Source organism: Schistocerca americana, chromosome 1, assembly GCF_021461395.2.
Source record: "Schistocerca americana isolate TAMUIC-IGC-003095 chromosome 1, iqSchAmer2.1, whole genome shotgun sequence".
NCBI lineage: Eukaryota > Metazoa > Arthropoda > Insecta > Orthoptera > Acrididae > Schistocerca > Schistocerca americana.
The window spans coordinates 591,644,941-591,661,362 of NC_060119.1; the positions used below are offsets into that span (position 1 = coordinate 591,644,941).

At 44.6% G+C, this 16,422-nt stretch overlaps 1 protein-coding gene across 1 annotated transcript in view; it reads right to left on the reverse strand.

Moving 5' to 3' along the window:
• LOC124606767 (high-affinity choline transporter 1) overlaps positions 1-16,422 on the reverse strand; it is a 360,300-nt gene that overhangs the window by 124,169 nt on the left and 219,709 nt on the right. Inside the window, exon 5 of the mRNA XM_047138825.1 lies at positions 1,511-1,666. Coding sequence (XP_046994781.1) covers positions 1,511-1,666 — 156 coding nt within the window. The remainder of the gene's footprint in view (positions 1-1,510; positions 1,667-16,422) is intronic.

Genomic DNA, 16,422 nt, shown 5'->3' on the forward strand with positions numbered 1-16,422 from the left:
ATCTCCTGCTTACTAAGCAGGTGCGGTAACCACTGCACCATCCGGGACGCAGCGTTAACTGCACGGTCTACCTCGGTACGGCTTGCTCGATCCACAGCCCCACCTAGCGCCACCTGTCCGCCGTCCCTGTCCATTATACAACTGTTCGCTGCTTAGAGATTCCCACAGGAGGTCAGACGTATTTGTACATTCGCCAGGCTTGTGAATTATGTGAACGCATGGTGTCTGTTCATTCGAAGGAAGAGACACCACACCGATCCCGCAGCTGTGAAACACTATATATAATTTGAAAGGGATAACTTCTATCAGCTGCAGCGGAACATTAAGCGGAATCAGCGGCGACGAACAAAAATATGTACCGGAAAGGGATTCGAACCCGGGATCTCCTGCATACCAGGCAGGTGCGGTAACCACAGCACCATCTGGGACACAGCCTTATGGTGTAAGTAGGCTGTTTAGGTTTTTTTTATTGGTAACGTCACCTCTGTATGAAAATCACTGGCTGTGCTGTGTGCAGTCTGTGGCTAGTTTGCATTGTTGTCTGCCATTGTAGTGTTGGGCAGCGGCAGCTGGATGTGAACAGCGCGTAGCGTTGCGCAGTTGGAGGTGAGCCGCCAGCAGTGGTGGATGTGGGGAGAGAGATGGCGGAGTTTTGAAATTTGTCATGAACTGCTATATTTATATATGATGATATCAAGGTAAATACATTGCTTGTTCTCTATTAATATCTTTCATTTGCTAACTATCCCTATCAGTAGTTAGTGCCTTCCATAGTTTGAATCTTTTATTTAGCTGGCAGTAGTGGCGCTCGCTGTATTGCAGTAGCTTGAGCAGCGAAGATTTTTGTGAGGTAAGTGATTTGCGAAAGGTATAGTTTAATGTTAGTCAGGGCCATTCTTTTGTAGGGAATTTTGAAAGTCAGATTGCGTTGCGCTAACAAAATATTGTGTGTCAGTTTAAGCACAGTCATGTATAAATTGTTCAAAGGGGACGTTTCATAATGGCAACTGCACAGACTATCTCGGTGCGCCTCATGGCCGATCCACACTCCCACCGAGCAGCTGATAGCAGTCAGCCCCTTTAAATTTACATACAGTGTTTCACAGCTGCAGGATCAGTGTGGTGTCTGTTCTTTCGAACGAACAGTCGCCAAGCATTCACATCAAAGAGAAGAATACGTCGGAAATGTTCCAACTGTCCCAGGTGGCACTCGATTTTCTAGGGTCTACAGCTCCACTCACTATCTCCAAATGACAAAATGACAGTATGTAAACTAAACTAGCAACAGTGAACTACAGCTATAAGTGACAATCGATAAATAAACCCGTAGCAACCTCAATACTAATTCAAAACAAAAACGCTACAAACTCACGCACCAGTCGTATACTACACTGGTGACTATTATAAATCAAACAGCATGTGTTAGAGAAAACGACGGAATTTTCCTTATTATGCGTATACTTGATTACATTTTCAGGCGATTAGTGGGTGCGCAGCGAAGCCTACTCACCCAGCGCGGCGAGGATGCCGGCGGCCCAGAAGACCTCTCCGCAGAGCGCCGGCAGGAAGAGCAGGCCGCCCATGCGCTCGCCGAACGAGTCCTGCAGCGGGTCCAGCATCGTGATGTAGCCCTGCTGCCGCATCTTGTTCGCGAAGAAGATGCCGCCTGCAGCACACACACGTCACATTCATCCGTAGTGTATTTTATAGTCGAGGCAATAGTACAATACAGGTCAGCTACACTACGAATCACTTGTGTTCAGTTTTCTTCCACTTTTAGAAAAGATGGCTTTTATTAATCATTAAAAATTTTATTGTTGAAGTGTCTTGTCTGTCTTTTCGATTGTCCTTCTTTTATTTAACCTGATTTTACTGTTTGAAAGTAGAATTATAGTAGACGTCCGAACCGGTTATAAAGACATGGGCTTGTACGAGAGAATGCTGAAAAGTAATGCCTCCGAATCTTTTCTGTAAAAACCCTTGAAGCTTTTTTAAATAAACCAAACGCTGTTAACATACTACACGTTTATTTCTCAACATAGTTACCCTTTCGACGACTACTTTTCTCCCAACGACAGACCAGTTTGCTGATATCGTCACTGTAGAATGTCTGATTCTGTTGATGGAGCTACAACCTCGCTCGTGCTTGCACCGTCCTATCGCTATAAACTGAGGTCCTCTACGGTGTTCTTTAAGTTTTGGAAACAGATGAAAATCGTAGGGAGCCAAATTGGGACTGTATGGAGGATGATCGATGACAGTGAAAAAAAGGCGTCGTATTGTTATAGATGTCACTGCGCTCGTGTGTGGCCTGGCAGGATCATGCCAAAGAAGGGAGTGCTCCATGTTTGAACAAACTCATTGCATTCGAAACTCGATTACAGCAGGCTTTTCTCATGCACCGACCGGGGCCCATGAGAAATAGAGGTCTCGCAACATGTGACGTCACACTTGTCGGCTTGTCTGCGACACTTCGCCAACGCTGGACTCCGTGCTGGGCCTACGGGAAATCAATACGCAATTGGAAAGGTATCCACTAAAGATCTTAAATTTTTCGGGTGCTATCGAGAGCTTGCTTGCATTTAAACGAACAGTCAAGAATTATGAAACTTGTCTGAAACATTTACTCGCTCCTCGCCGGAGACGGCTGCTGCCACTCACGTGCAGTGTCACGTGCTGTGACGTACGTCACACGGCCTGTCTTACTCGTGGGCCTCGAGCACCGATATAGTTACGTTACACACCACCATATCAAAGGCTACAATTCGGAGTCCTCTAGCGGCAGAGGGCTTCAACTAGGCAGCCATGAACAATGAAGATAAAAAGCTTTAAGAGTTTTGACATAAGAAATTCGGAGACATTACTTTTTAGCACGGCATAGATGTAAAGTGTTCGTTTAACTTTATATATACTACCACAAATCGTAAAACTTGCTATACCACACGCACAAAATTATATTTTAGGAAAATGTGCGAATTAAAAAATAACAGTTGGCAACGGGAGATTTTGAGTGAATACATAAGATGGCAGAGCCAACGAAAGAAGTGCATTATATGAACATCAACTCATGTTAATTGCAGTTCCTTCTCTAAATCCCCGCACGAACGAAAAAATGGCTGACATCGAAATAAGTGTCCAAGTAATACAAAAGCAACTGAAATCATTCAACAGAGGAAAGTTCAATGGACCTGACGGGACACCAATTCGATTCTACACAGAGTACGCGAAAGAACTTGCCCCCCTTCTAACAGCCGTGTACCGCAAGTCTCTAGAGGAACGGAAAAGAGGATTGGAAAAGAGCACAAGTAGTTATAGTTTTCTAGAAGGGTCGTCGAGCAGTTCCGCAAAACTATAGGCCTATATATCTGACACCGATCTGTTGCAGAACTTTCGAACATGTTTTTTGCTCGCGTATCATGTCATTTCTGGAAACCCAGAATCTACTCTGTATGAATTAACATGGATTCCGGAAACAGCGATCGTGTGAGACCCAACTCGCTTTATTTGTTCATGAGACGCAGAAAATATTAGATACAGGCTCCTAGGTAGATGCCAGTTTCCTTGACTTCCGGAAGGCGTTCGATACAGTTCCGTACTGTCGCCTGATAAACAAAGTAAGACCCTACGGAATATCAGACCAGCTGTGTGGCTGGATTGAAGAGTTTTTAGCAAACAGAACACAGCATGTTGTTCTCAATGGAGAGACGTCTACAGACGTTAAAGTAACCTCTGGCGTGCCACAGGGGAGTGTTATGGGACCATTGCTTTTCACAATGTGTATAAATGACCTAGTAGATAGTCTCGGAAGTTCCATGCGGCTTTTCGCGGATGATGCTGTAGTATACAGAGACGTTGCAGCATTAGAAAATTACAGCGAAACGCAGGAAGATCTGCAGCCGATAGGCACTTGGTGCAGGGAGTAGCAACTGACACTTAACATAGACAAAGGTAATGTATTGCGAATACATAGAAAGAAGGATCATTTATTGTATGATTATATGATAGCGGAACAAACACTGGTAGCAGTTACTTCTGTAAAATATCTGGGAGTATGGGTGCGGAACGATTTGAAGTGGAATGATCATATAAAATTAATTGTTGGTAAGGCGGGTACCAGGTTGAGATTCATTGGGAGAGTCCTTAGAAAATGTAGTCCATCAACAAAGGAGGTGCCTTGCAAAACACTCGTGCGACCTGTACTTGAGTGTAGCTCGATATTTGCGGCAGCAAGGCAGAGTCACATTTAAAAGCCGCCGTTCGTGAAGCACCAGCAGAGTAGATCGTCTGTTTGTGCATTATATTCTAAGTAAAAGCGAGTTACTTATTTAGCTTTGTTTGTGTGCTTCTGTTGTTTAACGTTAAATTTCTCACGTGTTTGTGTGCCGGCCGCGGTGGTCTAGTGGTTCTAGGCGCGCAGTCCGGAACCGCGGGACTACTACGGTCGCAGGTTCGAATCTTGCCTCGGGCATGGATGTGTGTGATGTCCTTAGGTTAGTTAGGTTGAAGTAGTTCTAAGTTCTAGGGGACTGATGACCACAGAAGTTAAGTCCCATAGTGCTCAGAGCCATTTGAACCATTTGAACGTGTTTGTGTAGTGTAGATTCCCACCGTCTTGGTTGTGTATAGGGACTGTGAATATTGTGTCAGATGGGAGCTGAGTTGGAGACCCTATGCTCACAGCTCCAGAAGATGCTGCCTTCAGTCTCATAGCTTGAGGCATCACTGAGGGACGGGGGCATCGAACGTGGCCGTTATGGATATGGCTGCCTAGGAGGGAAGAAATCCAGTGTGTGTGTATACCGCGTGAGGAGTCACCCCAGATGTGGAACAGGTCCTTCCAGACGCCACGAAAAGCATAAATGCAGATAACTACAGGTGGTGGCTTATCACGGTAAAATGACGTGTGTCTCTTTGGACCGGTAGATATTTTCATCGGCTTCCGAAGGCTGTCTGAAATTGTAAACACTGCCAGTCTTGCTTGAAGATGAAGAGGAGTCTCACTCTGTATAAAGGTCCAGAACAAACCGATTGCGGGCCTTTAACACAGTGCCGAGAGGAGGGTCTGAACCAGAGGATTAGACGGTTCTGCTAATGTGTTGGCTGCTGATTCCCCAACTTGCGCCATAAGGTGGGGATGTCAGGACCAGGTTAATATATGAAGTATCAGTTACACACAGGAGATGGCTAAATGGGTAGCAGGGGCTTCGAGGAGTGGGAAACTTTTTAGATTAGTGGCTCTTTGAAATACACATAACCATGGGCTCAGTTTCAAGAGATCAAACACAGGACAAGAAAGTGCCTAGGAGACATGGTATTATAGCTGAAAAACGTCAGAGCTGTGTCGGGAAAAACCAGAGTTCAAAATCATCACAAAACCACCGAAGCAGAAATCGTTACATGTGCTATGTAGCTGGCTAAACCTTGATATTATTCAAACAAATTTTTACCAAGGACATAACGGTGCTTGATAGGATAAATTAAATTCAGTTGGTGGTGGGCGTGTTGCTAACTATTAGAAATAGTTTATCTTGTACTGATACTGAAGTAGTTCCTGTGATTTAATATTGGTAAACGCTATACTCCACAACTCGGATGAATCAGTGCTTCCTTTTATCAGCTCCCTGACCGTGACCATCATTATGATGTCAGAGAAAGCAGAGACACACACAGAAATGAGTAGTTGTTCATTTTTCTCAGATGCGGTTCTAGAGTTGAACGTTAGAGAAATAGTCTGAGCGTGGTTCTACGTCCCCTCTGCCAAGAACTTACGTGGGAATTGCACAGTAATGAAGTAGATTTAGATTTGTAAAAGAAAGTAATTACACTGATACAAGAGTCGCAGTGACATAAATACAAAGTTAAAATCGCAGATAAATACAGCCTCATTATTAAGATAAAACTTGTATTTCATGAAACCTTAAGAAATTGCTTTAGAAGCTTTACGTATTGTATCCTTCAATATACAGGGTGTAAATTTTAAGCTGATAAACCAGAATAACTCGAAAAATAAGCTTCAACGAAAAAATGTGTAGAATCCAAAGTTGATTATTTTCGAGAGGGACATCTGCTGGTGCTAAAATTAGCCCGCCACCCTAGCTCCCTGGGGGCGAAGTGGGAGGCAACTTTAAAATTTCAAATGGGAACCCCCATTTTTATTGCAGAATCAGATTCTACATAAAATACTACGTACAATTTGTCTTAAACATTTATTTTGATTCTTGGTAGTTGGCGCTGTAATTCAAGAAAATCCATGTTCTCATTTTTGCCTATAAAATGTTCACGGATAAATAAAAAATACTTATTTACTTCATAAATTTTGATTCGCTTAAACTAAAACTCTCCTTCTTTACCCATAGGGTTGGGCTTGAGAGAGAGAAATTGGAGTTTTACAAATGTTGACCCAAATATTAATTTTTTCCGCAGATTCGGATAAGTTTTGTTTGTTTAGTGGTTATGAGGCCACACAGCTTTTAATTACCAAACAAATCATCTGACTAGCTAACTAACTAACTAACTAAACATCCTACTTACTACCGAGTGAACTCATTAACTAAAAAATTAACTGACTCACGAACGTCATTTTTTATTAGTTTCGGAGTAATCACTCTTGTTTGTCGAGAAGTCTCACAACTCGGGGTGCTTGCTTAATTTGAGTCTCTTAGTTGATGCTCTTATCCAGCCCATGCTGATGAGCGGCGTAATGTTTCGGAGTGCCGGCGATAGATAGCGCAGGGACGAGAAATTCGTCCTTTCTCGTAATAACACTGGGCCTTAGAAATTATAAGTATTAATGTAGTTAACGCACTGTATCTTTTACCCGTCTGAGCATTAGGGGAGCAATACATCGTTTATAACGATTGTCTTTTGGTCGACTTATGTTTGATTACCTTGTGTGACTGCGTTCGCGGCTTTTGCTTACTACAAGTCGCGTTTGACGCGTAGTTAGCATTGCTAGGTGGAATTACGCCGAGCGGGCCGCTTCTCGCTCATAGAAATTATAATCCTGCCTATCTCGACGCCCCTTATCTTTCCTCTCTTGAGATTAATAGGAGTCAATGTCATTATGAATTATCCTTCTGTGGAAGAAAAAATTGAGATGGTGTACATTTACGGAGAAAGTGGGAGAAATTTTGACGATGCAGTTGCGCTTTATGAGCAGCGTTTTCCTGCTCAAATACGATCACGGTCCTTGTTTTGTTCGAGTTATTAAACCATTTACTGCGGAAGGTAGTGTGAACCAAAAAAAAAAAAAAAAAAAAAAAAAAAAAACCGTGCACCGTGCAGCTACTGTTTGTGGAGAAAACAATCAACTGACAGTCTTAGCTGCTGTGACTCATAATCCACATGCGAGCACAAAAGAAATATGAAGGCAATCAGGAATTTCAAACATTAGTGTTTGGAAAATCATGAAGCTCCACAAATTTCATCCATACCATGTACCCATGCATCAGAAACTGCATGGCGATAACTTCCAAAACCGTCTCACGTTTTGTCCCTGGGCAGTTCAGCGGATGCAAACAAACCAAAACGTTTTGTCAGAGTAGTTTCCCCTGTGAGGCAACATTCACAAACCACGGCGAAGTTAATCGCCATAACATGCATTGCTGGAGTGAACAGAGCCCACACTGGATTCGAGAAGTCAACCATCAGCGACCTTGGTCAGTTAATGTTTGGTGTGGTATAATTGGTAATAAACTGATCGGTCCATATTTTATCGACGGTAATTTGAATGGCAACAAATATGGAAACCTACTTTAAAATGAGGTGCCAGATCTACTTGAAGACCTGAGCGTCGAAGTTCGACAAAACATGTAGTTTCAACATGATGATTGTCCAGTGCAGTATTCATTAGTAGCGCGCGATGTGCTAGATCGACTTAACCATGGTCGCTGGATCGGCATGGCAGGTCCTGTGAATTGGCCAGCCAAATCGCCTGACCTTACCTCGCTGGATTTTTTCTAATGGGGTTATCTAAAAGATATCGTTTATCAGGAAACGCCTACCACTCGCGAAAACATGATGCAAGGAATAAGAGATGCTTGCGCTGCAATTACACCAGACATGTTATCAAGATGTGTGCAGGGATTTAGAACACGAGTCAATAAATGCATTGAAGTTGGAGATCATCACTTTGAACATTTGATTTCATAAGACGGTGAGATGCAAGGGAATTACGGACAACAAGCGGGCCGAAAGTGAGAGGCGAGTGGACTCACTGGAAGCAAACACCCCTAAATTCATTTACTTGCAAGTATTTGCAAATAACCAACAATTACACGAAACCAATCGTTCCTTTCAGGACCACCAAATCTTAAACGGGAATACGTTCATCTGTAATTGGCGAGTGGGTTAGTCTTTTCCTCAGTTAGTCTTTTACTTTGTTTACTCTGTGAGTTAATGAGTTCACTCGTTAGTAAGATGTTTGGTTATTAGGTAGCTAGTCAGATGATTTGTTTGATAATTAAAAGATGTGTGGCCCCATGACCACGAAAGAAACAAAATTTATCCGAATCTGCGGAAAAAATTAATATTTGGGTCAACATTTGTAAAACTCCAATTCCTCTCTCTCAAACCCCACCCTATGGGGAGAGAGGGGTAGTTTTAGTTTTAGCGAATCAGAATTTACGAAGTAAATAAGTATTTTTTATTTATCCGTAAGCATTTTCCACGCAAAAATGAGAACATGGATTTTCTTGAATTACAGCGCCAACTACCAAGAATCAAAACAAATATTTAAGACAAGATGTATGTAGCTTTTTAAGAAGAATCTGACTCTGCAATAAAAAATGGGGGTTCACACTTGAAATTTTAAAGTTGCCTCCCGCCCCACCCCCACGGAGCTGGGGTGGCGGGCTAATTTTAGTATCAGCAGATGTCCCACTCGAAAATAATCAGCTTTGAATTCTACACATTTTTTCGTTGACTTTTATGTTTCGTGTTATTCTGGTTTGTCAACTTAAAATTTACACTCTGTAGATAATTTCTTGCCAGGCTGAGTTTATGTATCTGTTCTCTGGCGTGGACGGCTCTATCCCATTGTACTATGTGTACTCTGTCAGCAATGTCTCCAACAATAAGCCAGTGCGAAATTAGAGCTACTGTACTGCGAAGAAGAGCTGATGCTCTGCTATATTCTGATACGGAAGATAGCGGTTGAAGCGATTTGAAAGAACCTCTGCAGCTCATTGAGCGTAGCATCTGCTGAGAGTGTATGCGCTTCCAAGCAGATGGTGCTGCCGCTGGGGTCAATACCCCTCCAGAACGGCTTTTCATCAACGCGACGTACTAAAGTCAGTGCTTACGGCAGTCACGTCTGACTTTACGTGCGCATGGCCCTCATTACACGCCACATTCAAACGTGACGCGTTTAACAATGCTTATTCTTGTCATCCACGCGCCACTAGCCATATCTACGGACCCAGTAGCGGCTACAGGACGGTGTCCTCCTTTGTGGTGGCCTATAGGTTTTGACTTACAAGTATAGCAACATAAATAAATTGAATATATTAATCTTATGTATATAAACAGAACTGTTTTAATATATTTATATTTTGTAATTAATAGTTTAACATTGCCAGGAATAAAATAAAATGAAAAAAGAAGCTGTGATCAGCAGTAACCCAACCCCAGTAGACGAGTTGCCAGTCTGGGCCTTACAGGACTTTTTTTTACCGGGTACAGGGTAAGTGAAACAAAATATCTTTATTTGTACAATCACAAATACAACAGAAATGCCATCCTTCCATCGGAATCAACATGAGACATTACACTCGAACGAGGCGAGCATAAATCTGTATTAACAAGGTGGCGGAACAAAATAATAAGAATAATATTGAATTAAGCTAAGAGGTGTGAGGCAAGAGACAAAAAAGTGAAGAAGATGTGGAGATATAATAAGACTTTCAGGCAACTGCTGGCAGATGGAGCGTGGAGGCAGAGTGGGCAGGGGTCAGCATGCTAGGCCTGGCCACTGTGTCCCCGACACCGCTACCGGGAAGAAGCGCCCGAAAGGAGGGCAGAAGCCGGAGAGGAGGGGACAGTAGAGTTGAGGGAATGACCAGCGTGCACCTGGTATAGTGCATAAAAGAAGGAGGCACATATCCATGCGTCTGCTCCACTGTGGTTTACGATGTAGAAACTAGCGCGGAGAGTCTCAGATGTCAACGGAGGAGGGAGGGGGCGGGGGGGTTGTGGCGTGAGTGTCGTCCGCGTGTAGCACCATCCAGCTGAGCGGGAGTGATGCAAGGATCGCGTGTAGGTAATTGGTAATTGGCGAAGAAGGTGCGATAACCCGGTCGGTACTCGACTTCACTGTGGGCGGTTTGTAAGTACTCCCAGAAGCCGAGGCCTGATTTGTCGCCATCATTATACATGTAGGTGATCGTCCACTCCTTGACCCATACAATCGGGGTGGCGGGGAAATAAATATTCTCAGGATGGATAAAAGTGGATGGGTCAATCGAATCCGGTGGAACGCGGAGGTAACAGGCAACGAACTGTCATCCAAGTTTCCAGACGTCACTGGTTTCAGCACAAGTCAGTTGGTGGACATCGTCATCCATGAGGTGGCAAATTGAACAAAGCTGAGAATCTGCTAGTCCTATGATGTGAAGACGTTGATTTGTGGCGAATTTTCCACATGCGACGTGGTACCATGTTTCCCGGACGTTGGAGGGAAGGAAAAACTGGTGGATGTGACGCCAAAGCTTGGGCCACCGCGTCGATGGATGTCTGAGTTCGATGTCGTTGCTGGATGTGTGACGAAGCAGTGGGGTGTAAAAATCTTTAGGTCGAGGAGAACGCGTGTTCGGTAAGCGTGCGTGAGCATAACTGAAGTCGACGATGAGATCAGAAATGTGCGTCAGATGGTGCTTGATGAGTCCGACTGGTACTGGTGGCGTTATGGTCGAGGGCATAAGAATTTCCAGCAAGCTGCGCGTAAGGGAGGTGCCCCGTGCCACTGCTTGTGTATGGTGGACATGTACAAGGACGCCCCTGGTAGTCGCAGATTGACAAGGCCGAGACCACCTGCTCGCGGGCTGAGGGTGAGCGTTTCGTAATGTATCTTAAAGAGCGTACCGGCCGTAAGAATGTACCCGAAAGCAGCCTGGAGGCTGCGTCCAACAGTTGGTGGCAGCGGGAGGACCTGTGCGATGCGGACCATACTAGACGCCACATGTTGATTGAGGTATTGGACATGTTGTAAGGAATCGAGTCGGCGGAGGAGATTTTGTCTCAACGCGGTGCGGATAATATAGCGTGCACGCCGAAAATTGATGGTAGTGGAGCGGCTCATGGTGGAGGAGAAAATGATACCAAGGTATCGCAGTTTCTGTACACACGGGAGAGGTGCTAAGTCGTCGTGTGAGAGGCCGCGTCCAATGGACATCGTCATGGATTTAGCCACATTCATGTTACTGCCAACTGCAGTTCCGTGCGTTGATATCAAATCAATCACCGTTTGTGTTTCATTTCGTGAGCGGACTAAGAGGAGGTCGTCCGCATACGCACGACAGCGAAAACTGTACTGTCGCAAAGTGAGACCTAAAAGGTGGCTCTTCAGACTCCCGATGAGGGCTCCAGGTTTATGAAATAGTGTAGTGCCGAAAGTGGGCAACCTTGTCTTATCGAACGCCGGATGGTCACTGGTTCCGCCACACGGCCATTGATCTGAATCAGCGATTCGGCGTTGTCGTACAGGTGCAGGATGACATCGACAAAGGCGGGTGGAAAACCCATTCGGCTTATTACTGAGAACAGAAAACGATCCCGCATCTTGTCGGATGCTCTGCCAAAATCAATGGCAACCACCGCGACGCGTAGTCTGCACTCACGACATTCTCATGTGGCCGTTTGTATATTAACTGAGCCACTCAGAGCTGTCTGTTCCGGGGATAGAATGCTTGTCAGGATTTTGCGGCATCGCGTCGCCGGGAGTCGTGTAAATATTTTATAGTCTGCGTTAAGCAGAGTCTGTGGAGCGTAATGTGCTGTCGTCACTCCCAGTGTCGGTTTGTGGATGGGTATATTAATTCCTGTGACAAAGGACGGCGATACGGCGTTCCCCATCGTCATCAGTTCATCGTACATCGTCGTCCACCGTGACGCCATTGGCACGAAGAAAGCGAGATAAAATTCTATCCTTAATGCGATGAGACCAGGTAACATATTCAGAGCACCTTTGTTGATTGCATCGTGGACTTCGTCGCGCGTAACGCTTCGTCGCTGGCGAGGGTGAGAGTTTCGTATGGTCTCCTCCTGGAAGATTATGAGCTTGTGCTCTACAAAGGTATTGACTATTTCGGCCTGGCAAGTGACTTACTGGGCGCGACAGGTGTAGATCTCCGTGATGAGTTGTTGTCGTCGGTGTTTCCTGTCGGTGGTGATATGGTGCATGGTGGGATGTTCTTGTTGCGCCGAATCTCGACGTCGGGTCCACACCATCGCCCCTGCAGTCTACGGTGTGTCAACGTTACAGTTTGTGCCTTAATCCCGCTGCGCTCCCTTTGGATTTCAGGGGTGGGCGGCTGAGCGTCCAGGTTGCGGAGAACGTCGTAGATATAGTCTGCAGTGTGCCGGCGCCACGCAGCTATTTCCTTGCCATACTGAATCAAGGTACGTAGAATGGCAGGTTTGGCACATTCCAGCCACCAAGCCAAGGTTGTGCAGTACTTAGGAAAGCGACGTTTACAGATAGCCCATGTCTCGGTAACACGTTGAAGACATTCAGGATCATGAGGATGAGAGGAGTTTAGCTTCTACGGTGCACGACTGCGCCAGACCACCTTTTACGGAAGAATAATGTTGCAGATCTAGGCACAGTGGTCCGAAAAGGCCAAGAGCGAAAGTTCTGCACCTTGTACTGCAGACGTGAGATCCCGAGAGACGTACATCGTATCAAGGCGCCTCGCGGAGTGACTTGTCTGGTAAGTATGTCCAGGTGCGATACCATGCCGAACTTCCCAAGTGTCGCGGAGCAACAGATCACGGACAACGAGGTGCAGTTCTTGACAGGTGTTGCAGTGGGGCATTTGATCGTTAGGGAGCAGGACACAATTAAGATCATCCCAAATCAAGTAATGGTCACAGAGCCCCAGAGTATGAGGTGTCCTATACGGTCGACTGTGCGGACAATGTAAATGAGGAATACAATGATGACAATAGGTGCTCAGCAAGTGAAAGTGATACTGAAACAGGTGTCAAGCCATGTATTTCATCATCTTGTCGGACACGGAGCAACAAATCCCGTCTCCAGTGAAACGGAGTGAAGGTCGGTCGTTATCTAAAGAGCAGCTACCGTACATAATTACGTACACGGAATATCATCCGCAGCATAGACTAGGGTTCGCGCGTTTCAAGGATGCTCTATAAAATTTATAGAATGTGCGTGATAGTGACCTACTACGTCATCCACATCAAACTGCGCGCATCATATACTACAGTGGTTTCAAGGAAAGCAGTGGATGGTTGCATAGCTTCAAACAGATCATTAGAATTGGGAGCTATAAGATAACGAAATTTCAAGCAAAGCGTCAACTTGACGAAACACATCAAACTGCAGAATCGGTCCGAAAATTTGTAGATAAGGTAAACAAACATATCCCATTGCTCAGTAAAGAATTTGTTTTCAACTCCGACCGGCCGGGATTTGAAGCGGAAATGCCTATGAAAAGAACCCTGGAAATTAGAGGTACTAAAAGAGTTGTATCAAGATCAACTAACACCAATGCCTTAACGCATCCTCATACAACTAAGCCGGCTGTTAATTTGGATGGTTAATTGGCTGGAAAATTATTTACCGTGCTGCGAGAAGTTGGAAGTGCTCAGCCCTCTACAATTCTTACATCTGTGTATGATCTTGGAAGGGCGGTAGGGAATATTTACGTCACAGAAAGCAAGAGAGGGAAAACGGCCTTTAGAGAACTACGACTGTGGTGTGATGGTGATGTTTGGTTTGTGGGGCGCTCAACTGCGCGGTTATCAGTACCCGTACAAATTCCCAAACTTTGCTCAGTCCAATCTCGCCACTTTCATGAACGGTGATGAAATGATAAAGACAACATAAGCACCCAGTCATCTGGAGGTAGGTGAAAATCCCTGACCCCGCCGGGAATCGAACCTAAAACTCCGTGCTCGGGAAGCGAGCACGCGACCGTGAGACCACGAGCTGCGGATGACTCTGGTATGAGCACTGCTTTTGGCCAATAGCTGGTCAAAGTAACTTGCCTTTACTTGATTCCTACTCTGCTTACAAAAATCATTCTCCTTTATAGCAAACTATCCCTCCTGAACAGGATGTCACATTGCAGTTGATACCACTTGGAACTGCTGGACAAATTCAGCCTCTGAATGTTAATTTTTTTCCGTACCTGTAAAACATATTATCGAACTATCTGCAGCTACGCTTTAAAGATAGCCAGTTTCACGATAATCTCTACACATTCAAGCTCTTCACATTCAGTTTCATGCCATGAACGTCCTGCACTGTCTGTAACTCCCACGGAGTTCTCTTTCGAGCTTGATGATGCGAACCTTTGTGATCATTGTGGAGGAACGTTTTTCGTTCAGTGTTCATGGTGCAAGTTAATGATTTGTTTTGAACATTTCTTGAATACTGCCGTTGTCCATTTTTGAAGTGTAATACGAGTACATACATCCCGTAGAAGGTTGCTGTCTGCAACTCTCGTACATTCATTTTCTGGCGCTCTCCTGATGCACATGGTCAGTTACTAGCAGCTAATACTTTTCCTATCATAACTGTTAGCACAACACTTTCAGCTGAGCCCTGCTAGAGATCAAAAAATGGTTCAAATGGCTCTGAGCACTATGGGACTTAACTGCTGTGGTCATCAGTCCCCTAGAAATTAGAACTACTTAAACCTAACTAACCTAAGGACATCACACACATCCATGCCCGAGGCAGGATTCGAACCTGCGACCGTAGCGGTCGCGCGGTTACAGACTGAAGCGCCTAGAACCGCTCGGCCACATCGGCCGGCTGCTAGAGATCGAACCTGTGACTTCGCACTCAAGGGGTTCCTTGTGAGAACACACTTGCATGCGATAGTGATACTGTTAGCGCAACAGAGGCTTCAGAGAACTACACTGTTTCCTTCTTCTTTTAATTTTTCATTCTTGTTTTATGCTACTGTAGTTTTCTTAAAATGTGTGACACGCAGTAAATTACAAAAATCAGGAACTGTTCTTCCATTACCTGTGGACGGGTGGATGTTTAGAGGTGGCGCTTTCCATGTGTCGTAAGGTACTTTTACCTATTTCTAATTTCGCGTTTATTTTGATAGCTGACACGAAACTTTCGGCACTTAATGTCTTTATTTAACGTGTCATTAATAATAGTGACCTTAATTTCGATAAGACAAAGAATTTATCTGACGATTACCTCCGCCGTGCATATTGCTGCTTTCGTAGAAGCTCATAATACAGGACTGCGTTGCCCCCACTGCCTAGATGTGGCACATAGAAGCGGAATTTGTTCTCCCCTTCCATCTTCCTTCCCCCTCCCCCGTACTCCATTTCAACCCTGTAATTGTGCTTAGTTGACCTCCTTACACCAGGAAGTACTTTTTTGGGATATTTCGAACACATTTCAATTGAACATTTCACTTTCATTATGTGCCGATGTACTTGTTTACTATACACAGTGTTGCTATCTTCCGGTGTGGCTTTCGTTAGTCTTTTGTTAGTGTTCTGATTTCTGTCTGTAGTGTGATATAAGCTAGCTAAGCATGAGCGTGTATCTTTGTGTGTGGTGGTCTAGGGAGATGGGGAATTCTGAGTGGAGGAAATCGCAAATAGTGTTTTTCTTCTTTTACTTCTTTTAGTGTTGTGGTGGGAGATTAAGTTATTATTTAGCCTGGTTTTGTTCATAATTTATGTTTGTTGTTGTCTTACTGGTTAACAGGATCATTGAGTTGCTATATTGATTTCACCGTTTATTACTTTCTTGTTCATTTGAAAGTGCTCATTGTACGTGTAATGTTAGGGGTTTTGTTTTGTAATTGTTCAATCTACCGATGTTCATATCCTTTTCCACTTTAGACGGTTCATGGTCATTTTTGTTAGGCGTTCAGCAAAGGCAGAACGACTATTTCCATACTTCCAGCTTCCAATGTGTTCTTTGTACCTAGTTTTAAAATTTCTGCTCGTCATTCCAGATTCACTGATTTGCAATCTTGACATTCTAATTGGTATCTACTAACTCTTTTGCGTTTCTCTGGTTTTTCCACTCGTCGTGTGCGGTCAAGGTTCGCTCTGTCCCTGATTTGCTCGTTCCTACCCGGAGGTACTCGATACAGCTGACGTCTCTTTTAGTAGTGCGGCGTAGCATTTTTCGGTCGGCACAACTCTCTTCAGCTCGGCAGAATGATGGTGTCAGCGCCGGTTACCCTTCGCTATTTGTTC